We start from the raw sequence: 26,490 nt of genomic DNA, 5'->3' as shown, positions 1-26,490 counted from the left end.
AATCAGATACGTTACACAATCAGGAAGAAGTATCAAACAGGATTTCACAAGTCAGCAGCACAAAACATCCATCATTAAGAGTCCATTCAGGAAGCAAGGCAAAAGACACTAAAACTGAATTTCTAGGCAGATGCTGAAAGCTTTCACCCCAAGGCCTGCTGAGCCACACCCAAGAGACAGCTGCACTGTATTAAAGCTTTCCAGGCAGAAACTTACTCTGAGGAGTCACTTGCTCTTGAGAAGCCTTTTTCTGCTACTCAGAATCCTTCTCATGGGAGCCCTACTAGCCTGCCACTTGAGGTGACAAAGCTCCTGGTAGTCAGAGTGCTGCTCAGCTTCTGCCCCTGAGGCAGAGGCACCTCACCTTGATAGGGATGGGCTTGCAGCCAGGTGTTTCCTAGTCTTCTGACATGCGTGGTCCAATATCATCCATCTCTTGTTTTCCCTTTCCAAGAAGTCTTGCAGTCATGGCACTGAGATAGATCAAGCTATGGATGTTCCTTGCCAGCCATTTGGTAGAGTAGGGATGTTGCACTGGACAGGGGACTGGATACCAGCTAATACTAGAGGACTCATCTTTTCTGCATTTGGGTTTTAATCACCTGTAGTCCAGTTGCTACAGTCAAACTGCAGCAGCAGGAGATATGCTGTGTTAGTCAGGATGGCTTCACACTTTCTCCCATGAGAGAGAATGCAGGGTACACTTCAGAGTGTTTTAATTGTGTTAACTAAGAAGGTGAGGAGCAGGCTAAGGGAATCCACACCATTATGTCTTATCACAAATTGGGTATAACATGGGAATTGTTCTACTACCCTTCAGGAGGCAACAAGAAATCTTAGAGATCCCTACCCTTTAGGAGCAGAGAGAGACTCCAAGACTTGGATGGACTAGCCTAGAAGCCAAACTTGACCCATTCTTCCATAAAGGTATAGAAATGTTTAATCAAAGCTTAGTTGTCTTTCCAGCCCTATGTAAACAGATAAATAACCTGTTCCAAATATTACTAGTCCAGACATGTGAATGAATGTTGTTGTTCTTTTAAAATGTTGGTACGATGATGCTAACAAGGACAAAAAGTTGTCTGTCTAACATTTACCTCCATGTAACTAGCATATATAACAACTAAACTGGTGCTTAATTGCAAGGGTTGTTTCAAGCAAAGCTTTTATTGTGCACTTAGCATTCCATATTCTTGATTGACTGTTGCTGCTTTACTTGATAATGTCAATTTCCAGGGCTCCTCCCTTGCTTTTTGAGTATTTTTATAGGTGGGATGGGAGAATGATGAGGAAAATTAAGGGGAATGAAAGGTAGTAGCACAGTTGTGTAATTCTGCTATATATAGATGAATCCACAGAAAGGCAAATCCAAAGGCAGTGAAGGAAGGTAACTGAAAATTTCATGTAGTATATCACATATACCACAAAGAATCCAGGAGCAGTAACAACAGTAAAATAGTAGATTACAAGCATTGATTAGAAGAGACCCAAGCCTGTGTCTCTGTACTAATTACATTATTGCCACCTGATGCTGAACTCACACTGGAATAATCTTTCTAGGAAGTTTATAGGGTACACAGGGCTTCAGCAGGGTGGAAAGTACCTAAGAATCAGGCATCTTGTTCCAGGGCAGACACATAAAATCAGTCTCAGTATCAATTTATTAATTACTGGAATAATGATGTAAACGAAGATGCTGATACTGGTAAATGTCAAATATGACAAGAAGTGGGAACAAAACAGCTGGAAAAAATATACAGAAAGGCAACAACAGCTTGTCCTCATATGTACTACATGTACAGACAACTTACCAGCAGTATATATAAACCACTATTCAAATTTAGTATGATCAACTTATGTTACTTAGTCAAGGTAGCATGCCTGGTATTACCAATGTTTTCTATGTAAAAAGCATCTTGATTTAAATTTAAAATGCTTCTTTTATGCAATTCATGTATATATATTTCCAGAAATTGCACATCTGTTGAATCAGACACAAAAAGATTTCTTAAAAGAGAAATAAAAGGAATTAGAAGGAGCAGAATGACACCTACCCAAATGTAATCATTTAAGCAGGAGTACCACAGAGATGCTCTTAAGTGCAAATCTTTCTTGTTTTTGCATTATTTTCCATACACATAAAAACCAGTGATAGCAGATTAAAAAGAACTTCGAAAAGTTTAAAAAACATGTAACTTAAAACTAACATCTCTTCCAACACAGAAAGGTTAAATTGTGGGGTTGACATTTGCATTTGTTATGTTGTCGACATTTCCTGCCTATCAGACTATGTACAAACAATATCTAAAGATGTCATCTACATATTTATACCAAAGGAGCTTATGCACAAGACCTGTCAGTATGTTTTAACACCTCTCCAAAACGTCAGCTTTCATCAGGTATACACACAACATGTATAATTTATTAGTTTAGTTTAATATAAAAAGTTGACAATCAGATGTCACCACAACTATTGATAAGGTAAACAAGGACTACAGGAAAATGTCAAAAAGTTATTAAACTGTTTTGCAGCTTCCTGAGTAAAATTGGATTTATTGACTCTTGTGTGTCAATAGACACGTTGCATGTGTACTTTTCTGCAGCTATTTTTTGAAGAACAGCCCAATATTTAATTTAATTGAGGGATAATGGTCAAAGAAGATAGTCCTTTAAAACAAAACTGAAAGGCATGTGGATTTCTTAACACATGTAAACATTAAGACAGAGATATTCATTTCTGCTTTTTGCATACCATAGGTACATTCCCATATTCTTCAGTTTACACATTTACCATCATATATTTCTACTTTGAGCTACATCTTTAGTTTCTGGGACACAGGTTTTAGTTGTGGAAATGGACTTTGTACAAGCAACACCTTGTCATTCATAGCCCAATTTTAAGCATTGCTTATAAAAGACAATTAATTTCACAGTCTGAGACATACTTAGAACTAGACTGTTGAAACATATTTGTTCCATCTATCACTACCTCCATTCCCTTTCCACCCATGTCTGGGAAAGCATAAGCTGCAACCAACATTGTTCATTTCAGTTGTGTGTTTGCATAACATGAAAGCAATGCACTTCCTAAAGATATGAGCATCATTTATATTTAGTAACTGGCTGGAAACTATTATGCATACTGAGATTGGCATAGGAGGAACCATTGGGGCAGCAGCCTCGCTGGCACAGGTACAGTGCATAGATGCCTTTGGTTAAATGAAGACCTTCCAGCTGTATGCCAGCACCTCTATATAAAAATATGATTACATACCAAAGATTGACATAGGAAGCAGCCACTCTTTCAGTCACTCTTTTGGAATATTTCCAAAAACTAGTTAAAATAATACAGAACTAAGTTGCAACCCTGTGGACAGTTAAAAACATGTCTTCTAAATTGCATGTGCATTCTATATACAACTAATAATTCAGGGCTCTATCAAGGCCAATATGACAGGGCATGACAATAATAATTAACTGGCAAGGACACTTTGGTAAATATCCAATTAATTCCTCCTGCTGACTAAATATCTTCTGCTAGTGGCATGGAGAGCAGCAATTTCTTCTCCCCCAGACATCCTCAAAACCTGCTGTGAAAAAGATTTGGGGAGTGCGGGGCAGATGCCTGTCCATGCAATGTTAGATTTTGCACTTTCTGTTTTTATTCCATGGACAAAGGTCATAACAAATGGCCATGAAATGAAATACCACATCCTAGTTCTAAAGACCAGATTTTCAGTCTCAGAATGATTTAGAACAATTTTCTAATTTTAACTCTATTTTGAAGCTGGTTAGCTTTAAGCAAGTAATGATTGCCCAACCAGTTTTGAGATGTTTGTCATAGTACCAAAATGGAACAATTCATAGTATATTGTCTTCAACTTCTTGGAAGAAACATAGCTAACATAGACAAAATGTACAATATAGATCAGGTCACGGGTATTTCATAACATATCTTTGCTGAGTCAAGAGATCCTTCCCCAGGAAGTTTTCAAATATGTCCTGTTCCTGACTATTTCTTCTTTGGTTTAGAATTGTAAGCTGAAGACAAGTGGTGTTGCCAAAGGGTGTTAATATGGGCTATTGTAGCGGCATATATCCATTAAATAAATAATGCTTGATAAAGCAATACTTTGTTGACTCAGCTATTATTTATTTATTTGGAATGCTTGTATGCCACCCCATTCACATAAGCCTCAGGGCAGCTTCCAACAAATAAATAACAATATACAAAAATATAAAAATATAAAGATTGGATACATCCAGGCAATAAATAAAAGCAATAAATAATTTAACAGTTAATTAAAATAACATTTAAATAAAAGGTCTTGGCCTGGCACCAAAAAGCAAATAACAATGGCGCCAGGCGGACCTCTCTGGGGAGTGCATTCCATAGGTGGGGCGCCACCACAGAGAAGGCCCTCCTCCGGGTAGTCACCCTCCTAATATCCTTCACGGAGGGTTTCCGGAGAAGGGCCTCAGCCGCCGATCTTAGAAGGCGGGAGGGCAAGTATGGACGTAGGCGCTCCTACACAGATATACAGATGCTTCAGTTGTTACACATAAGTTATCTGTGCCTCAGTAAGATAGTATCAAAGCACACAGTTTCGACAAATGAACCAAGCCATGAATGACAGGGAGAGGTTATTTATCCCATAAATAACATTGTTGCAAAAGTGAGTAAAGGAGTCAATGGGGCATATAATGCCAAGGACAATACAAATTATTTGATTTTGTTTTAAAATCTAGCTAAACCTCTAATCTTTCTCAATGAGAATAAAGGACATTGCTATCAAGTGAGACTGAAGGAATCAGCTGAAAAACAAGAATCATTAATTCTGCTTACAAGGAAAAAAGACAAGAGCAGTGCTGAGCCAACATGGAGGAGAAAGCAAGATTAGCTATGTATCTCACCACCCCCACCTAAAAATGTGCACTGCATTTCCCATATTGCACATCCATAGGTGGATGTCAATAACCAGAGCGGCAAACCCAGATTAATTTCTGCAACCATGTTTTGCCCCACCTAGTTGTGACTAGATCTGGACTGGGGGAAAAGATGTACCATGGTATTGTTGGGCAATAAGCCCACCAGTGCAGAGCAGTAAGACAGAGAGTGCCAAGCCACTGGCCCAGCCAGACAGTTCTGTCCACTCTTTCTTTCTATCTTTACAAAGTGAGACAAGTGTGAGGGCTTCATTTGCTCTAAGATATTTTATCAGAGACATTTTGATTGGCCATGTGACAATGTAGCATCTTCATGCTTACTATAGTTGCTCTCATTGGCTAGGTTCATGCAATATAAAGAGTGTGTTCAAGATCAAGCAACAGTAGACTGGGGAAACAATGGCAGAAAACATAAATGAAAAATGCATGATGGGAAAATGCTCATAATTGGTGAGCCCTGCTACTGTTATTTTTTGACAATAAATGAAACTTCATGAAAAAATAATTTAGCATTAGTTAAAATGCAGGAAAGAACAACTCAGCAACTAATTATGCCCCACGAATCATTATCTTAGTCTTATGCCATAAGTCACATCTTAACTCATCAGTCAGCTCCGAGAGCTAGTAGGTATACTTTTATAAGAAGCAAATGTAGAATATTTCCTCTCTGCACACAGATGAATGTGCTAGCTACAGTTCTAAAGCACCACCAAGTTTCTGCAAATCAAGGATCGTGTACAAGAGATTCCCAAAGCACAGTTCCTGCCAGTAAAATGGAAATTGTCCCTACACAAGATTCTTGCTATGACAAACTGGATAAAGAACTTAAAGCATGTCTCTAATCACATTACTGAGGGAATGACTCCTAAACATCCTCTGAGAAGTCATAGAATGGTTGGGATTCCCAGTTCCAAGTCAGAGACAGCATTTTAACCTTGGAACTGGGAATCAGGGCTCTGGCCTACCTTTTTGCAACCACTGAGGAAAAAACTGCACAGGTGGCTCTCCAAGTCAGAAAAACCACCTTGGAGAGATGCACAGGGTGATGTTTAAGGGGTTTGGGAAGGAGAGGAGACTGGGGTGGCAAGGATACAAGATATGCTGAAGTCACTCCAACCTTCTTACCTGCCACTCTGAGATGCTATCACTTGACATCTGAAAACAACTGTCTGGCCAAAACACAGAGCAGGATGAGCGGGGAGGCAAAGATTGTTCCTCTGGTTTTGCACTGGATGAGTGTAACCCCCAGGTTCAGGGTTTGATAATCATATCCATAGGACTGTACTCTAAATTCATGAAGAATTCAGTAATTCAGTTGTTTCTGTTTTTTTAAGCACATTGATGATGAGGCATTTATTTTTAATTAAAGGTTTCATAACCATTGTTATTTTGGAATATGCAATTTCCTAAATATTACTGTTATATTTGAAAATGTGGCTAAATATTAGTTTAACTCTTTCTTTTCCACAATAATTAGTCACAGAGCATGTGTTATCAGCCCCCAGGATGGAAGTTCATTTACTGCACAAAACTTCACCTTAAAAGAAAAGCTATTTTTGACCATGGCAATTAGTCTCTTCATGTTCCAAACACTAAATTCTATTTTCCCATTAATTTTTAAACCTATGTGGCTCTAACTTAAAATAAACTGTACATCAAAAGAATGGAAAATAAACAGCCAGGAACACAATTTGACGAATTGGATTTATTTAGTTTATTTAGCTAAACAGGGTCCATTGGATCTCTTTAATAGGCTGACAGTTGCACTGGGCTGGTTAATAAAACATTCCACACAGTGTCTTCAGCCAATATAGAAATGCAAATCCCACCAGAAATATTTTATTCATGAAACAGTAATTTCTGTTACTACCAAAGTTCCAGAAAAAAAAACACCCCCACAAAACCCCAACCCTCAATTTCTTTGCAAACAAACACTGCCATCTAGTGCTGTTATTAAAGGAAGACAAGATGAAAAGATCTGAACATGCTCCGTGCTACTTTCCAGAATTAACCTTTTCCCATTTAACAGTACTTCTTGCCTCTCCTCAAAATAAACAACTCACATTTAAATTGCAGTCAGCAACAAATGCAAGACAAAGGGAGGGCCAATTATGAGCACATTTAAGAAAAGCAATGGTGAGAAATCTCTGTGCCTCTTTTATTTAATTGCTTTGCTTCTACTGATATCACATACACCAGTTCAACAAACAAAGAATATGTTTGGTGTACTGCATGGAACAATAAACGAATGATACAAGTTTTCTTCCCTCTTGATACCCTATAAGGAATCATAATTAAGTTCCAAATAGACATTACTTACTTTTTCTGGGGAAATAGGAAGGCTAAAGATAAATTATTATGTCAGATAGTTAAACTGGAGACAATGTAGTCCTCAGAATAATTCCATCCTTGCATAGACCTGTTCCTGTGAGAATAGACCTCATAGAACACTGCAGTCCAGATCTTTTTGATGCATCATGTGGATAAGTTCAGAAACAAAATTCCATGATGCAATGGAAACTTTGTATTAGCATCAACTCAGTGAACAGAGCTAAAGAAAATTATGTTTTTGTTTGTCAGAGATAATGTCAAGAAGGCACTATTAGAATGTATGTGAACATGCAGGAAAGAAAGAGAAACCAAACAGGTAGATCTCTCAGCATTTGGTGTGCATTCCTAGGCAAAACTACCTGGCCATATTTTATTAAAAGTATTTTTTAGGGTCAAGGCAGGGTGCAGGGTGAAAAAAAAGAAAGGCAAAAACACAGAGATCATGTCGGGATGCCAAATGGACAAAGAACTGAGGAAATTATTAGAAGTGAACATAGAAAAACAGATACACTGTGTGGTACAGTAAAAGCAATCTCAAAAGCTAGCAAACATATTCTTTTTATTTACATATAGACATATATGTATGCCATATTTTGGGCATTCCTGATATGTGACCCCGGCAGCTGGTTTTCCATAGTTCATATCATTTTGCTTTGGAAGGGGGTAAATCTGCTTTCTGCTGCCATCGTTTGATTGTTCTGTGTAGCTTCAATAGTCAAGCAAGAATTAGAAATCACAACAAAAGTAATAAAAACAACTTTAGGACCACAGGATCCCCAGGGAGATGAGAACATTGTGTGTGCGCCTGCAGATCTACAAGCTATATTTCATGTGTCACAGATAAGTAACACAGGGGAATTTGGGGAGTAGACAAACTGGCCTCTCCCTGCACAGAGAGGCAACCACAGCTTTCCATGCAGAGAACCAGCAGACTGCTCCACCTCCCTCTGCACTGAGTCTCTCCATATGGAGACAGATACTGAAGTTTTTCGTATGGATCATTATGCTGGCTGAGAAGGGTTGCTTTAAGACTGAGATGTGGAACCTCCAGCATCAGGAAACCACTGGGGACTTGGGAAGGAGGTGAAGGGTAGAATACGCACTAAGATCTTCAATAGATGGTTCTCCTCTTAATTGGGAAGGCACACGGGAATCCATGTTGCTATCACAGGGAGGAGAAGCAATGGGAGGAGGAGTACTGCATGAATTGCTTAGCTTACCTTACACAATGGAGGAAGGTACAGGACAGTCAAATCGCTTGCCTCCCTCTTATCATGAAGAGACAAGAGCAAAGTATTATTAGAATCACCAGATCATAAGCATGTTTGTAGCAGTGAAGGATTGGAAGCAGTGGAACAGTATGCAGTCACTATGCTTCCCATTCAGTTTTTCCCTGTTTTCCTACTCATTTTCTACCTGCTGTAGCAGTATTTCTCATCCTTTTTTTTTGTTTTTTTTACCTTGGAGGGACCCTTGAAATAATCTTCATGTCTCAGGGAACCCCTGTATTAAAATTATTATAAATTATAATTATAAACCACTCAGTCCAACTTATGCACATGCACTCAGAAATACCACAAGATTTAGTTTTATTTATATTATTGCTATTACTCATTTTATTAATGTGATATACCATCCTGCCACCCTTCCCATAAGAACTGTTTCATGGATTAAGCCTGATCTGCCTGTGGGAAGGGTTCATGAGCTAGGCATCAGGGAACAGCCTCTTCCTCCACTTTGTTCTATCCTAGAGATACCTCTGTCCATGGATGAAAGAAGGGTGCGAAAGGACGGCTACTAGTGGTCACTTAATCTTGTGTACACAGAGTCCCCCTCATAGTGCCCCCCACAAGCCTGATGTAGACAAACTTCTCACCTTGGCACTTTCCCTTATGGGCAGGGAGTCTCCTTGTGCCCACTCCCTTCTTCTAGGCAACTAAGGCAAATGGATGGGCTCCATAGGCAATAACTTGTCTGTTTGTTTATATTATAAACATGTGTGCAGACACACATAAATGTCCAAGCACAATGTGTGTGTGTACACATACAACACATTCTCTGACAATTTTTCATGGAATTCCCAGCAAGCTTTAGTGAAATGCTTGTGTTCCAAGAAACCCTTTCTTGAGAAAGGTTGTGATGGAATAAGGAAGTTTTCACAAGGGAAGAAGTGACAAAGGAACTGGTGAAGGAATAGCACAAACAGAATAGAGCTATGTTTTCTCTCACTAAAGTTCAAATGGTGCTAAAACTCCAGATGGTGATACTGAAAAGTTTGGTGTAATGCTCTTCCTATGAAATGCATCTGAACAAGAGTGGCAGCAGCCTAGATGAACAGCATGGGATTACTAACACTTAATTATCCAATATTCCTCTTCCATTTTAACTCGTTACATTAACCCTTCCTCAAAATCTTTTTTGTGCAGCTTGCTATCCATGCATAGAAAAAAGTCCCTGTTAAGCAGTACCATAAAGACTCATGAGAAAACAAATGAAGTGAGCTTACACCAAAATGGTCCCTAAGGAATCTCAATTAAGACAACCATAGCCCTGGAGGTTAATTATAAATTAAGATTGTTAAATTGTCTTTCACACTTCCTCCTAAAAGATCACTTAATCACTGGTAAGTTTAATAAAGACATAACTGTCTTGTGTCATGTGTATACCACAGAAGAAAATGTTATATGCCCTTTTTCCAATGCAGAAAAGAATATACTTTCCCAAAACTTGAAGATACCACTGAATTTATGCCAGCTACTTTATGTGGGTTAGTTTTTTCTACAAACTGCAACAATTCCCACATTTACTTCAAGCACACAGACCCAATTCCACACTATAACATACGATCAGATCCTTTTTTTCTGACAGTTTGTTCACCATGAATAGCCCATGGGAAGACTTCATTACAGAGAAGTTCAAACTAAGATTTCAGCCAATGCATCATATAATTCATTTACCACTCCCAAACTGTAATTTAACACATTGAACTGACCCAATATGTTGAAACAACATGTAATTACATAAAAAATAGTGTCATTAATTTGTTTTATTATTACTATTTTAGCTGGAATCAGGTAATTCCAGAGATCCAGTTGGGTAAATTTCTGTGGATAAGAAAATTGTTGGCATCAGTTGTTTTGGCCTGATGATGTGGACAAGGTGCTTGGACTGGTACATCCTACCACCTGCTTACTCAACTCTTGCCCTTTGTGGCTACTTACTAAAACCAAACACGGGATTGGTACCTGAGTCCAGGAGGTTATCAACCCCTCTCTGAGGGAGGCCAAGTCCACGTCCCTTTGAGACCTGTCCTGAAGAAGACATCCCTGGATCCAGAGGTGGCCACCAATTATAGACTGGTAGCCAACATCCCGTTGTTGGGCAAGGCGTTGGAGCAGGTGGTGGCAAAACAACTCCAAGTATTCTTGGATGAAATGGATTATCTGGACCCATTTCAGTCCAGCTTCAGACCGGTTATGGTGCTGAATCTTCCTTAGTCACCATGTAGGATGACATGTGCAGGGAGAGGGATGGGGGAGTGCATCCCTGTGGGTTCTCCTGGACCTCTCAGCAGCTTTTCATACCATTGACCATGGTATCCTTCTGGATAGGCTGTCCAGATTAGGAGTAGAAGGTTCTGCCTGGTAGTGTTTCTATTCCTACCTGTCGGACCAGTTCCAGAAGGTGGTGCTGGGGAACTATGGCTCTGCGCCATGGCAACTTTGCCATGGAGTCCCGCAGGGCTCCATTTTGTCCTCCTTGCTATTCAACATCCACATGAAACTGCTGGGGGATGTCATCAGGAGGTTTGGGCTGCGGAGTCACCAGTACGCAGATGACACCCAGCTCTACCTCTCTTTTATAACCAATCCAGATGATTGTCCTGAACCGGTGCCTGGCTGAGGTAATAGGCTGGATGAGGGCCAATAAATTACAACTCAATCCAGATAAGATGGAGGTCCTTCCGGTAGATGGTTCAGGTTTTCGGGTAAGTGATTTTGACCCTGTCCTAGACAGGGTTGCATTCCCTCTAAAGGACAGGGTCTGCAGCTTAGCAGCACCTTCCTTCAGCTTCGGTAGATCCATCAGCTACATCCTTACCTGGACAAACACTGCCTAGTAACCTCCCAGTTGGACTATTGGAATGCACTCTACAGGGGGCATTACAGCCCTTGAAGACTGTTCGGATATTTCAACTGGTGCAAAACAGATCTGCCAGTCTGCTATAAGGGACCGGTTGTTATTCTCATATAACACCGGTCCTTGATCAGCTCCACTGGCTTCCTATTGAAGTCCAGGGCCAATTTAAGGTGCTGGTATTGACCTATAAAGCCCTGAACGGCCTGGGACCAGGATACCCGAAGGAACGTCTTTTTCCCTATATGCCATCCCATCCCTTAAGATCTGCAGCAGAGGCCCAACTCTAGGAACCATCCTTGAAGATTAGGAGACAGAATACCCGGAGGAGGGCTTTTTCTGTGGTGGTGCACCAGCTATGGAATGTGTTCCCCAGAGAGGTCATCCTGATGCTGACAGTATATGCTTTCTGGTGCCAGGTCAAGTCCTTTTTATTTACCCAGTATTTTAAAGTTTTTTAAAAATTAATAAATGTTTTATTCCAGTTGTGGGTTATTAGTGTTATTAGTATAATTATTGTTTGGGATAGTTGATATTTATACTGCTGTATTTATTGAATTACTGTTGTAAGCTGTCCAGAGACATGTAGTGATTGGACAAGTTAGAAATACCCCAAATAAATAAATAAATAAATAAAATGGGAAGCTGGCAAATTGAAGCAGGTTCCAAACATGATCATCATGATCATTTTCACCATTATCATCACATTGCATATATATTCTACTTTTTTTCCCTTCTTGTGAGAAACCAGAACCTGAAACATTGACCGAAAAAGGCTTGTAATGGTTGGGGTGGGGGGGGGTTGCATTTTGCTCCAAAGTCCAACTCACAGGTCAAAGCAAAGACATGAGAAATCTCTGATAGTAAATATGTAATAGAACAATTTATACACTCTCGCTGGTTCAATGTCCATGATAGGTACCTGTTGAATTTAACAGCAGTACACCTCCTGGACCAAGGGGGAGACTTCCTGTTTTTCATTTGAAAAAAATGTACATTTGTTCTTTCCAGAACTGGGATTAGGGTTTTTTTTTTTTTTTTTTAATGGAGGTGGCAAACAACGGCTAGCCCTTCTGAGTTGCCACTTAGGAAGGGACTTTCAGTGGTTGTCAAAATGCAGATCACAAAAATGATCTCCAGGAAAACAAAGGCTAAGCTGGGGGGGGGGGGGGGAGCAGCTGCAGTGAGCCACATAGCTCCTGCTCATGGCAGTAAGAACAGCTTGACCCACAGAGTGAGGTGGAAGACCAGGAGTGAAGAGGCAATGATAACCCACAGTGAGCATTATAATCTGTGGGCACACATGGGTTGTTCTCTCAACAAGCAATCCTCTGTGGCTTATTTCCTGCTAATTTCCTATCCCTTAACCTTAGGCAAAGCACTGAGTAATACATTGCACCCTCCCACCATTTACTCTTGCATATCCATGAACAGCACTAACCAAGTTTCACTCCAAGCCAAGATTTGAATTCTGTTTAGCATTATCATGGGTAATGCTGAAACAGAAAAGCTTCCCAATATTCAAGCCTGGAAGAAAAGGGTACATTCACTTGCAAGAAAAACTAGGCAATTTCCAGCCCAATCATGTTTCCTTAACCATGGAAAGGAAGCAGTATGTCTGAACCAAGGCCATATTAAACATTCTATACAAACACATATGAGCAGGGATGTTTGTAGCATAGCAGTTAGAAAAGCCTAGAGCAGGTATGTTGACAAATCTTTCATTAACAGAGTGAGTTCCATTTGCCAATATCTCTAAGCAACATCTCTTGGATTTTCCTGCAAAATAGTAGCAAAATGCAACTCCACATCTGGCCACAAGAGAGAGCTTAACACACAGTACTCAATCTGCAGTATATTTTGACTACTGTCTAAAACAAAATTCAAATCTGATTAACAGGAAACTCTGCTTTGCTTTCTATTATGCAATTAGTTAAACAGCCCTAAAGATTTCCTGACATTACTGTCTGCCACAATATCTGAATAATTACATAATATAAAACTGGTCCAAAAAAAGGGTGCGGGGGGTGGGGGAGAGCAATAACAGCCTACTCATTTGTTCGATTGCTTTTTACTTTCAACAGGGTCAAGTTTAGGGTTAAGATTACTGCAAGGTCTGCAAGCTTGCATATCTTTTTAAACACTACCAAGACAAATTCAATGTACCACCTTTCCTGCAATATGCTTCTTGTTTTGCAGTCTCAAGATAACTAGAAATGTCAAAGGAGCAGCAAAGCATATCTAAACTCAGTTTTACTCAGTAGAAGGCAACAGCAATGTGCCACGTGGCTTCCCTTAAAGATCACTGCAGCCCACCAACAAGCTTTGTTGTGACTTGCTTTTGTAACAGATTTCTTGGATCGCATGGACAAGTCTGGAGAACAAGCTTGGGAAGAACCTCAATTACGAATGATATGGCCATATATTAATATATGGCTATCCTGAAGATGAGTTTACTTGTATTGTCATTTAATAACTCTTTGCCAAGCTAAACAAAATCTATCACAATTGCTAGGAAAATGCTGTAGCACTATCTGTGCTGGAAGTTGACCTCGGCTATGAATGGTGGCTTGATTAAACCATGCTGAACACAGATAGCCAAAAGTATTTATTTAGAAGGCTTCTATGCCACCCCATTCGCCGAAGCTTCAGGGCGGTTCACAATAATAAATAAATAAGGACAGAATAAAACAATATGAGTCGACCTGGCCCGAAAAATAAAATGAATAAATAATATTAACACTTAAAATAGCGTTTGAATAAAAAGGTCTTCGCCTGGCACCAAAAAACAAATAACGACGGCGCCAGGCGGACCTCTCTGGGGAGCGCATTCCATAGATTGGGCGCCACCGTAGAGGAAGCCCTCCTCCGAGTACATACCCTCCTAAAATCCTTCACGGAGGGTTCCCAGAGAAGGGCCTCTCCCACTGATCTCAAGGGACGGGCAGGCATATATGGACATAAGAGCTCCTTCAGGTAACCAGGACCCAAGCTGTTAAGGGCTTTATAGGTCATCACCAACACCTTGAATTGGGCCCGGACTTCAATGGGGAGCCAGTGAAGCTGACGGAGAACTGGAGTCATGTGAACATAACACCCAGTCCTCGTCAGCAGCCTGGCAGCTCTATTTTGAACCAATTGAAGTATCCGGACTGTCTTAAGGGCAGCCCCATGTACAGCGCGTTACAGAAGTCAAGTCGGGAAGTCACCAATGCGTGTGTTACCGTCACCAGGCAGTCGTTCTCCAGGTAGGGATGCAGCTGATGGATCAGCCAAAGCTGAAAGAAAGCGCTCCTTGCCACTGCTGTCACCTGAGCTTCCAGTGAAAGCTCTGGGTCGAGGAGCACTCCCAAGCTGCGGACCTTGTCCCTAAGAGGGAGTGCAACCCCATTCAGGACTAGGTTCAGGTCCCCTTCCCTGAAGCCCGATCCACCAACCAACAGGACCTCTGTCTTGTCTGGATTGAGCTTCAGTTTATTGGCCCTCATCCAGCCCATTACCTCGACCAGGCACCGGTTCGGTACAGCCACTTCCTCACCTGGATTGGTAGAAGACAAGAGGTAGAGCTGGTTATCATCAGCGTACTGATGATTCTGCAGCCCACACCTCCTGATGACCTCCCCCAGCGGTTTCATGTAGATGTTAAATAGCAAGGGGGACAAAATGGAACCCTGTGGAACTCCATGGCATAGCTGCCATGGCGCAGAGCCATAGTCCCCCAGCATCACCTTCTGGGATTGGCCATTGAGGTAGGAGCGGAACCACTGCAAAGCAGTGCCTCCGACCCCCAATCCCGCTAGCCTATCCAGAAGTATACCATGGTCGATGGTATCGAAAGCAGCTGAGAGATCCAGGAGAACCAACAGGGACGCACTCCCCCTGTCTTTCTCCCTGCACAGGTCATCGTACAGGGCGACCAAGGCAAAAGTACTAGAGCAAAACATGTTTCCAGTGGCACTACTCAGTTTTCTAGGGTAATTTAGAGATGTTTTACAAACTAGACTTTGATAAAGTGGAGAAATCTGTTGACAACAATCCACATGGCACATTGGAAGGAACTAGAAAAAATAGTCATCTTCTTAAGGATTATCTTGGATAAGTATAGAAATAATGTCATAAGAGAGGGAATACACTCAAGACTTATGAAAACAGCCCCACAACCAAATGGCCAATCAGATACCTATTGGTAGCCTACAGCAGAACATGAATATTACTTCCCAGCAATGAATACAAGCAGTTACAACCAACCCATACTTAAGAACAAACTGCCAGAAAACGTATTTAGTTTTAAAAAATTACTGCATAAAATCATAATCACCATAGAGAGAGGAAGAGAAAGAAGAGACTGGGACGACCTCCAAAGCATCACCATAGAGTGAGAGGAAGCAAAAGGAGGGAAGAAGAGACCTCCAAAGCTTGCTTTCCTACCCTGTCCATCCAGAGAGAGAAATCTTTCCCACATTTTCTTGGTGCAAAGAAGACGTACTAGTGAGTTTGCATGGGGAGGGCCATAGTGATATTTGAAGCTTTTCCACTTTCATGGGGCTCCTGAGCCCCTAACCCATGTAAATGTGGAGGGCCATCTATACATGATCTGCTTTATATACAAATTCAACTTAAAGACAAATTTCCATTTTCTCAGGAATTGAACCCATTCAGAACCCAGGGACTGTTTGTATTCCAAGATACACTGCCTTTGATCCTGGAAATAGTATATAGCCATCAAAACTAGCAGGTATTAATAGTTTATCTTCCATGAATGTGTCTAATATTCTTTTAAGGACATCCAACTCAGTGGTCATCACTAGATAGTGTTCCACAATTTAACTATGCACCCTCCAAAAAGTGCTTTCTTTTGTTTATCTTGAATCTCCCAACATGCAGCTTGACTGGATGACCATGCATATTCTAGAGAGAAAAGCCTTTCCCTTTGCACTTTCTCCATACCATTTTATTTTTCTATGTCCCCAACATGTCCTCTTATACTTATATTTTTCTAAACAAGAAAGGTGTAAATACTGTAACCTTTTCTCATACAGGATTTGCTCTAGCCTCCATATCATTTTTGTCACCTTTTTGCACCATGGTTTGCCACATCCACCACATCTCTGAAGCCCAGAGTTGTTCAAGGATGTGAATAATTGGGATATATCTAGGTATAATAGTATGCAAGGGAATCTTTCCAAGACTTATAGTTGCATGACTAAAAAGCCACTTGTATCTCAAATGAGCATACTTTTCTTAGAATGGAATTTGTGCAAGAACTGCTATATTTTCACAATAGTTTTGGCACTGCTGGCAGTGGAAGTTATATGAATGGGAATTCAATTAGGCATTACCATTTTGATCAGTAGGATGCAGAATAAGTGGATAGCATCACCAGCTATCTCTGCCTAACTGCTATCCCAGCATCTTCATTAGTACAGTCATCCAAAACCATCTTGAATGGTACAAGTTGCAGCTGTGGCATACATCTCAATACATGTGTAGAATGGGAAAAACTGCAGAGGTAAAACTCACTGCCTGAATTTTCCTGACATCAGTAGAGTTCTCTCAATGCAGGGTGATGATGATATGATGATGATATGACAATGAAGGGCCCAAAGGATGGTCTGAAGGCAAATAAGGCTTCCACAATGTTGAAGCTAAGCAAGTCTGGGGCTTGCCTGAACTTGGAGAAGAGACCACCCGGGAACCGCATTTAGCCACCTTGAGTTCCACAATACAAGAAAGGTGGGATATAAATATAATTAATTACATTTCTACCCTACCTTTCTTCTTGCAAGGAACTCAGTGTGGTTTGCAAGGTTCTTCTCCATTATATCCTCACAACAACAACCCTACCAGGTAGGTTAGCCTGAGATTATGAGACTGGCCAAAAGTCACTCCATTAATTCCATGGCTGAGTAGAGACTAAGCTGTTTATCAACTTTTTAAGTGCAACAAGGCAGGAAGGAATACATTTATGCAGGGTCAGGATAACAAATGCTGAGGGCGGACATAAAAGGAGAGAAAGAAAAGTGAAAATATTCTAGATAGACAATAAGCTTGAGAAATAGGGAGCTTAACTGACAGCCAGCACAGCAGGATTGAGCAGTGATTTCCATTAGTCAGATATACAACAAATACTGGTAAAACGGAAATACTAAATTACAATATATTAAACCTTGGTAAAGTGCCCTTCAGCTTTTATATACAAACTAAAAAGAAAAAAGAAAGAAATGCTAATTAATACCTTCCTTGGTAGAGTGGCCAAGGTGGATGTTCCAAAACTGCAGTGCCCATTAATGGATCTAGCAGAACAATCATACAGACACTAGACAGAGTTGGGGAAGCCATAGGTTAATATCAGAGTTCCAGTTCCAACCTCAAAAGCTTGCTCCAAGGTCAGAGCTAGAACTATGAATTTGGAGTGCCCTGCTCTCACCTTTGCAGCTAGCCTTGGCTGCAGCTCCAAGATGCAATAGCAACCTTGGAGATGGCCATTTGAGGGCAGGGTAGTATCCTGGCAGTGCCTTAGTCTCCTCTCCTCACATTCCACGGATCCAAAGATAACATGGCCAAAATCAGCAATTTATGTTTTCTGCATGGCAGGAAGAATGACAGGATAATGGGATCATCATGCACAGGATACTCATAATCCTCAGAGTTGCAGGTTACAGGCAGCTGAATTGGACTGTGAAGAGTTTTAAACTATTGCTTTGTTAAAAAGAGGCCCTTTGAAACTTGATGGCACACAAGGCAGTACTACAATGAGTTTACCTATAATCTTGTTCTTAATTAGAATTGCCCAATCATTGCTGATCTCTTAAAGAAATCTGCAGATGGAAAATGGCCAAATGTGCTTTTTTCATTGGTTCATAAATGAACTGGAATTAGAAGTGGGCAGTGAGGTAGCCAGGTTTTAGGGTGGTTAGAACAAAGAGGGACTGTGAAAAACTTGAAAATGATTCCAATATAATTATTGTAAGGTCCTGATGTTTTAAGGCAATTGTCCTGATGCCTTAATTGCAAGAATTTCCTATTCTTTGCCTACGATTGAACTAGTTACACTCCATAAGAGAACCCCTTCTTTAATTCCATGGTTGCTCAGTTTGTTCAGGGATGTTTGATTGAGGGTCTTGTCAAAAGCCTTTTGGAAGTCCAAATAAACAATGTCACCGTATTGCTCTGGTCCACATATTTATGGGCACTCTCAAAGAAGTCTAAAAGGATAGAGTCTGGACATACTTTTGCAGAAGCCATGTTGACTTGTCCTTCAATATGCTCATTAATCTTACCTATAATAAGATTTTCCACCAATGTAATAAAAATCAACCAGTTGGTAATTACCCAAATCCCCCTAAATCCTGTTCTATAAAATAGGCATTTACAATTTTCAGTTTTCTAGTGTATATCTAAGCGACATAGCACATGTTTTTGTTCCTCAGTAATGGGCAAGGGCAAAGTTACTAGCATCCATGTTTTCTGGATGGATAAAGCTAAGAGAAAAGATCAAACAAGATTGCAATTTGTGCTTCTTTGTAGCGTCATATAAAACTACTGAGATTCTGTTCAAAATGGACAGGCAATATTTTGGTATTCCTGCTGCTACTTTTTCAGTATATTGGTGAGAGAATGCTCTATCATTCCTAAAGCTAACTGAAGGAAAAATGGTTATGTTATAAATGCTACAAACTTCTCCTCACACATTATACATGAATTCTGAATATGAATAACTTTATTGAATAAGTCTTCTGACCATTTCAAACAAACAAAAATATTAAAAACTAAAATTTTGTATTAATGTTGAAAAGTCAGTTGTTACAATTAAAATAACATATTAAGATTTAAAAACATTAACATAAATTAACTTACAAAATCTGCTTCAAGTTTTTCCATTTCTTGGTTGTAGCTCCTCATTCTACTGCTGTACATGCCTCGGCTCTGTGGAGGGATTTCTCGAACTTCAAGCTCCATTTGTTCCAGCTAGTGTTTAAAAATATGAAAAGGAAAGGAAGTGAGAGAAAAGGTAATAAAGGTTGATCTGACACATATACAGGAAATTATGCAAGAAGGGTTTTCTTGAACCTAATTCTGTTACACATATATGGATAATTTACTTATTCTTACAAAGACTTCTACAGGAACTTGAGGGCAGATTTATTGTTCCAGGAGCTGTCATGGACAGATCAGATGAATGAAATCTTATCTCACTCAACAGATAACTTCACAGATACACACATATATGGATGCATTTAAAAAAAGGTTTTAAAAAGTATGGCTACAGGACTGAAATACAAGCACTGGTGGGTTTCTACTATATTTCTGTGCATAGTCCAAAAGTGCACACAATAAGAGAAGACTGACAATTAAGATCAGCCCAAGTTGCCATACTCTTCTAACTATTCAATACAAATTTAACGTGTGTAGCACCAGCCTTGATGATGTCAAATGTCAGGTAGGAGAAGATCAAGAAGTACAAGAAGCCCACAGTCCCAATTAGTCCCAGATTGAATTCCACATTGTCTACCAAATTATAGTTTAGCAAGTAACTCTGGGACATTTCAAAAGCCTTTTTGTAGATAAATGGTGACTTTGAAGTCAATCATAAAGTATCCTGCAAGATTTAAAATTATTCCACTGGTTTCCAATTTTGTCATTTTTATGTTAAATTTGTTTCCATCTGTTATGTTGTGCAGAAAGTGACCTGCTTCTCTTCTATAGTCATCAGAAGGGTACTTAAAGTAGGTGATAGGCATATATCCGGTGGTGTGGCTATTTTATTTGGTTTTATAATCATATCACCTGAAAATAAGTTAATCTTATATGCTAACCCTCAGGGTAACATAAGCATTTCTGTCTTAATTAGACATAAAATATTCTGTCCCTTCCTCTCTCTCTTTAGGTCTCACACGCACACTTCCTGCTTACTAAAATTCACTTATCTGCAGTCATTTAGAAAGTCAGTAAGAAACCAAAGAATTGTCTGTATTAATAGTTTTGCACCAGTCCTTTCCCAGTTTTAACTTAGGATTGGTACAATGCTATGAATAACAGGCAGTGTAATTTTAACTATTTTAAAAGCGTATACAATAATGATGTTATTTCAATGCTTAATTTACATGTCAAAATATTCAGCTTCTCATGTTCTGCAAATGAAGAACACACTTTCCTTTTAATGTGAAGTTCAATATTTAACAGAAGGAGATCTCATTAAAAACTAATCAGTTCCAACTAGAATTCACATTCTGTATCCAAGATCACTTCACTGCATGCACTTCCTTGGCCCTTTCTGTTTAAAATGGAATGTTTAGCAACAGGTGAGATTTATTCCAGACAAGCCGATATTTATTCATTTAAAGGTTTACAAAAATAGATTTCCTAGATTATAATAATTATTAGAACATATCATTTATGATACCGATACCTAATGGAAACATGCCCATTATGGCAGTATGTTTTTGTTAAAGTTTTGCAAGACAGCAATGATTCTGTGAATGTGACACAAACATTAACCAGAACATTACGTTTTTTCTTCCAACTTGACCCCCGCCAATGTTGCAAGCACTTGTTTCAAGAACTGGCATTAAATCATCTACAGCAAAGGACCTAATCTGCCAAATATCAAAACTCCAGCCTAGAGTCTGGAGATCTATGAATGTATTATCTGCAGATTCCTGACACAGATTTGGTGAAATATGGGTGGGGAGTAACTGCTACCATTCATGCTCCCAAGTCAATGAGAATACCATGTTATAAATGGGAATAAAGTGCACAACTAAATATGCTCCTCTTTCTTTGTATTGTGCCCTTCCCCTAAGATAAATACTAATGCATTAAGGATGCTTTTATGTCTGTTTATTTATAACTTAGGTGAGCTTTGAACCATGGACACTTAGGCTCACAGCACATTCTCCTATCAGTACAATATACTAGCTTGCCTAAACACATTATTTGCTATATATTTATACTTGCATGTGTGCAGGTAGCTGAGATCAATTTCAGAATGAGGTGATTTTCTTCCCTTATACTGACCAGAAAATGGTCAGTGAATATCAAGAACTATTTAATCTTGTATTGCTGGTTTAACAATAACATCACAGAAGTTAGAGATATATAACACTTCATACTTGTTAATTTGTAGAACTGGTGCTTATGCAACTTTTTGCTGTGAACAGGTAAGACTCATGATAAAGCTAGTGCAGAGATAAATCTGAGGACAGTTAATGGAGGCCTGGTCTGACTACAGGCACCTGAAGTGCACCTCACTGTAAACTTTTCCACAGAAGATCAGTGTGTTTTAAGCATGTCGACTGAGAGCACACAAGACTTGTAAGTCACACTGAACCAGTGACAGCCAACATGGATCACTTTCCAGTTTTGCACAGTGACACCACTGACATGACTGAAGTGGCACTGCTCACCTTATTTAGCACTCAAACCTGGCTACAGTTTTCTTCCTGCACTAGTATGTCAATGAACCCCTTCAGGCTTTATACTTTTACCTTAAGGATCCCTACTTGAACTGCTGTTTTCAAACATGCAATCCTTTAAAATACCCACTGCAAATTCTATTTCCTTTACTTCAAACTTCTACACATGTCATATATCTATCTCTTTCTTCCTAGGCTTCTTTTCCATATCGCTGCCTCCAGATTTCTTCTTACTGCTCCCATTTTTCAGCTGTTTAAATTGCACAAGGGCCTTCCAAAAGTAGCTCTCTAGCAGTTCTCTTATACTTAAAATGCCTGCAAAAACACAATAAAAGGTGGAAAAATGAGAAACAAATATGCAGTTGTTCTGTCCCTTTTACATCTTTCCTGAAGCCTTCAATAATCAGTTTAAACTAATTGTGGCTGTGGAGAAACTTTGGGGTTCAATGGGTAGATTGCATGCTTCATGTGTAAAAGTCCTTGCTAGAAAGGCTGGGAAAGGCCTTCTAGAGACTTTGGAAAATTATTGCCACTTGGCAAAGACAACTCTGAGTTAGATGGACCAATATAAGGCAGCTTCATATGAACACCTTTTACACAGTATTTTTTCCAGAGATAAAAAACATAGGCTGAAATGATTGAATCAACAATTTCTGGAAAGATCAAACACACTAGAAATCTTATCTTTTTCCTCTCCAGTGTCACATTAAATTAACAGGGTTGTTGGGTAAAATGAATAATGTTCACAATTCACTGATTTGGCAATTTCTGAACAACTCAGGACAGCCTATCCACACCTCCTAACAGAGACAAATGATCCTGTTTAAAGGTGACAGTTAGTCCCTATTCCAGCAGATTGTTTAGCCTTTCAAGAGCTGGTGCCATTCAGATGTTTTGGTCTACAACTGCCATGAACCTCAGCCAGCATGACCAATGATAGAAGCTGTGATCAAAAACATTCAGTTCCAAGGAATATGCTATGGGCTAATCTTTATTCTTTTTCCACTGATAAAAGATTACTTATTATATTATATGTGCACATCAGAACACTACTGTACAAGGGATACGTGGAGTGGGGAGAACCCTGACTAACACGATCCCTGTTACTAGAGGAGTATGTCAAGGTTGTATACTTGCACCCACATTATTTAATCTGTACCTTAGTGACCTACTTGAGTTTGTTTCTCCTTAAGATTTTCATCCCCCAAATTGGCCACAGTTAGTATCCCTATACTTTTATATGCAGATGATGCTGTTCTTTACCAAAGTTGGTTTCAAATGAATGCTGAGAGCTATTATTGGTTACTGTAATGAAAATGCTTTATCTATTAACTTTGATAAAATCAAAATTATGGTCTTTTCTAGGAGATTCTACCTGAGCAAGTAGGTCATAGGTGGTTAGTCCATAGAACTAACAACCTATGGTTAAAAAATTTAAATACCTAGGGATTGTTTTTCTTGGGTGACCCATCATGAGTCTTATTTACAATCATCATCTAAGAGTGCCAAAGTGATAGTCCATTCCTTTTATACTAGAGGAGTGCAGTATATTCCTGATGCACTCTTGAATATTTAAGGCTAAGGTGTTGATACCGCTGTCTGGAGTCCCAGTTTGGCTTTTGGATTTTTCCTCCACCTTAGAACAAATATTCTCAACCTTTTTGTTTCAACATTTTGGCAGACCTAATCGTGTACCATTAGCAGTTTTATGGTTTGAGGCTGGGCTGTCATCAACGGAATGTATTGCATGGCGCTTTGAATTTAGATACTGGTTAAAACTTGCTTATACAAGCTCTAAAACAGCATATGAGTCCCTCCTTCAGAAAGACAATTACAACAGCCAGTAGTCTTAAGCTATCAAATGTAATGACATGCCATGGTGATTTCCACTGTTGTTATTACATATCAAAGAGCCAATACATTTGTCATCTTCATACTTAATCTTTTCAGTGATCATGATTTTAGGAGAAATGTTGGCTTGAATGGTAAGCTTTTCCCCAAAGCAAAGACACAAATCAGCTCTTCAGGGGCCATAAGAACATGAGCATTGTGTTTACTTTTCATGTGCAGGAGTATGGGGTATTCCTGTTAGAATACTTACTGATAGGAAGAGATAGAGTGGTGAGATTTGGATAAACTGGGAGAAAGGAACAGTGATTCGACATCATAGGCTTCTTTCAGACACTTCCCCAATGGGAAGGTTGCTAGTTCGCTTACCATCAGTAAGCATACTGTGACATTTCAAAGTTACCATATCTATCATTACTTAAATTCCATAATATATGCATTTCTATAGCACTGACTGTTCCACTTCTGTCCAATCTACCACCATGGATGAGTCTGGCTGAGCAGTTAATTTTTGTTCTACCTAGTTAATTAAATTTAGCCATAAAGGGATCTCTTCTGGGTCTAAGAAGTTACAAATATCTCACTGAAAGAGTTCCTGTTTTGGTCAATAACTTTTCTCATCCCTCATTACTTGCTATCCTGGTTAGGGCTGATGAGGGTTGTATGCCAAAATATCTTGATAGCCATAAATTACCCACTTCCTGCTTTCAAAGAAGGAATAATTCAACTTGAAAAATCCTAGATACAGGCAACATTAATAACTATAGTGGAAGCTAACATTCCTTTTATTGGCAAGATAACAGAATGGTGGCTGACAATGCGATGGCTATGAAATGCCAGTCATGTTTGTTTGTTTGATTTCTATACTGCCCAACAGGCAAAGTTTCTGTTTGGATTGTCTAGATTTATTTCAGTCATGCTTCAGGCTTGTTTTTGGGACAGAAACTACCTTTGCAAAGTGAACTGGCTTTGTTGAAAGAAAGCAATTCTGCTGATTCTCCTGGATCTTTCCAGCAGTTCAATATTATCATGCATGGGTTGGCGGTATTTCCATTCCTCCTTGGACAGGGACAGGGTTCTAATCTTTCTGCCTTGCTGTCTAGCATCAACATGAAACCACCTGGGAGAGGTCTCCTAGAAGTTTTTTATGAAGTATCAACAATATGCAAATCACACCAACTTCATCTCTAATTTTCATCAGATGCAGCTGAACCACTGCCTGGTCTTGATATTAGACTGGATTAGCACTCTCCCTAAAGGATCCAGTTTGCAGCTGGGAAGTACTTATTAATTCAGCACTGTAATTCAAAGCTCAAGTGACCTCTATGTTTCAAAGTATCTTTTATCAGTTCCAGTTGATATACCGACTGCAACCTTACCTCTATAAAGACAGTTTGTGCCCTGCTCTAGTGCCTTGCTTTAGTAACCTCCTGTTTGAACTACTGTAGTGCCTTGTGCATGGGGTTGTTAAAAAACAAACAAACTGTAGTTAGTTCAAATTAGGGACACTAGATAGCCAGCTGGGAGGTATGCACATATTATGCCTGTGCTTTAATATCTGCACTAACAAAGTTTGTTTCTTGGCCAAATTTAAAGTAGCAATTGTAACCATTAACACCCCAAAGAGCTTGACACCAGTGTATCTGAATACTGCCTTCTCCCACATGTATATAATCTGACCTTAAGATTTACCTTAGGGTACCTCATCAAATGAATTGTTTCCTAGAGAAGCTAACCTGGTTTTGTCCCTGTGTTTCTTTCATTGCTTGTTGACATCCCTTATCATCCAAGCCTTTTTAAATAATCTATGTGGAACAGTTTTAAAATCTGATCATCATCATCATCATGCTTAAATATAATAAAATCTATAGCCACTTCACAAGCAAACATTAAAATCACATTTGAAATACTATTAAAATGCAAAATGAAAAATAAATTCAGTTATAGACATTTTAAAAAGCAATACATGAACTGTAAAAATGGACATCATGATTAATTTAATTGCAGGCTAGGAAAAGCCTGGGTAAACATGTGCATTTTCAGGAGGCACTTAAAAATTAGCACATTTTCTGCCTCTTGAACTGCACAGGAAAGGTTTTCCAAAGGGTAGGGTCTACTACCAAGAAGGACCTGCCATCCAATTGTGACATGCTCTTAATCTCAGAATGTTTAATTCTGCACCTTTTTTGATGGTGCAGTTTGGTTGTTTTCATGTGGCACAATTAAAATAAAAGTAAAAATCTTAGACTAATTAGCAAGGCCTCCTCGGATTATTTAAATGCCAACTGGGTATAAATAATGGAAGGCAGCCTGCTAGTTCAGATACTGCAAGTTTTGTTCTGTTATTGTATTTTATGTTGATTTTGTAGGCAGTGCTTTATGTTTTCATTTCTATTGAAATCATGTTTATACCTGTTTATTATAAACTTCTCAAAGAACTTATCTGGGGATATGCAAATAATGCAAATGAAATAAATAAGTAAAATAAAGAGGCTTTAACTCGGGGCTTTCATCTTCGCTATCCAGCAGCCCCATAGATCATCTGCAACACTGTCTGCCCATTATCATAGGAAAATTATCATACCAGATACCAAAAGGAACTGCCTTTTGTAGTTTCTAATTATATGCTGTTTAAGGAACCAGTCCTGGCTAACAGGCAGGGTAAGATATATAATACACATATATAATGGTTTTGTGTTGCAGCATGAAACAAGTGTGGCTATAAGAGCAAATATGAACACAGAGGCTGCCTGTAAATATTACTGATTAATAAATTAACCATCTACAAAGCAAAATTGTGAATATCAAACAT

General features: G+C 39.3%; 1 protein-coding gene across 11 annotated transcripts in view; it reads right to left on the bottom strand.

The window, feature by feature from the left end:
* The window catches only part of VTI1A (vesicle transport through interaction with t-SNAREs 1A), a 324,632-nt gene that overhangs the window by 292,901 nt on the left and 5,241 nt on the right, over positions 1–26,490 (bottom strand). For all 11 annotated transcript variants that reach the window (XR_006415551.1, XM_044438812.1, XM_044438869.1 and 8 more), the window contains exon 3: positions 19,273–19,383. Coding sequence is in view for 10 of the 11 variants with exons in the window: in XM_044438812.1 (XP_044294747.1) it covers positions 19,273–19,383 (111 nt within the window). In the remaining variant the exon portion in view is untranslated. The remainder of the gene's footprint in view (positions 1–19,272; positions 19,384–26,490) is intronic.

Source organism: Varanus komodoensis, unplaced genomic scaffold (assembly GCF_004798865.1).
Source record: "Varanus komodoensis strain SLA01 unplaced genomic scaffold, ASM479886v1 scaffold1, whole genome shotgun sequence".
Taxonomy (NCBI): Eukaryota; Metazoa; Chordata; class Lepidosauria; order Squamata; family Varanidae; genus Varanus; species Varanus komodoensis.
This window is presented reverse-complemented; position numbering and strand designations above follow the sequence as displayed.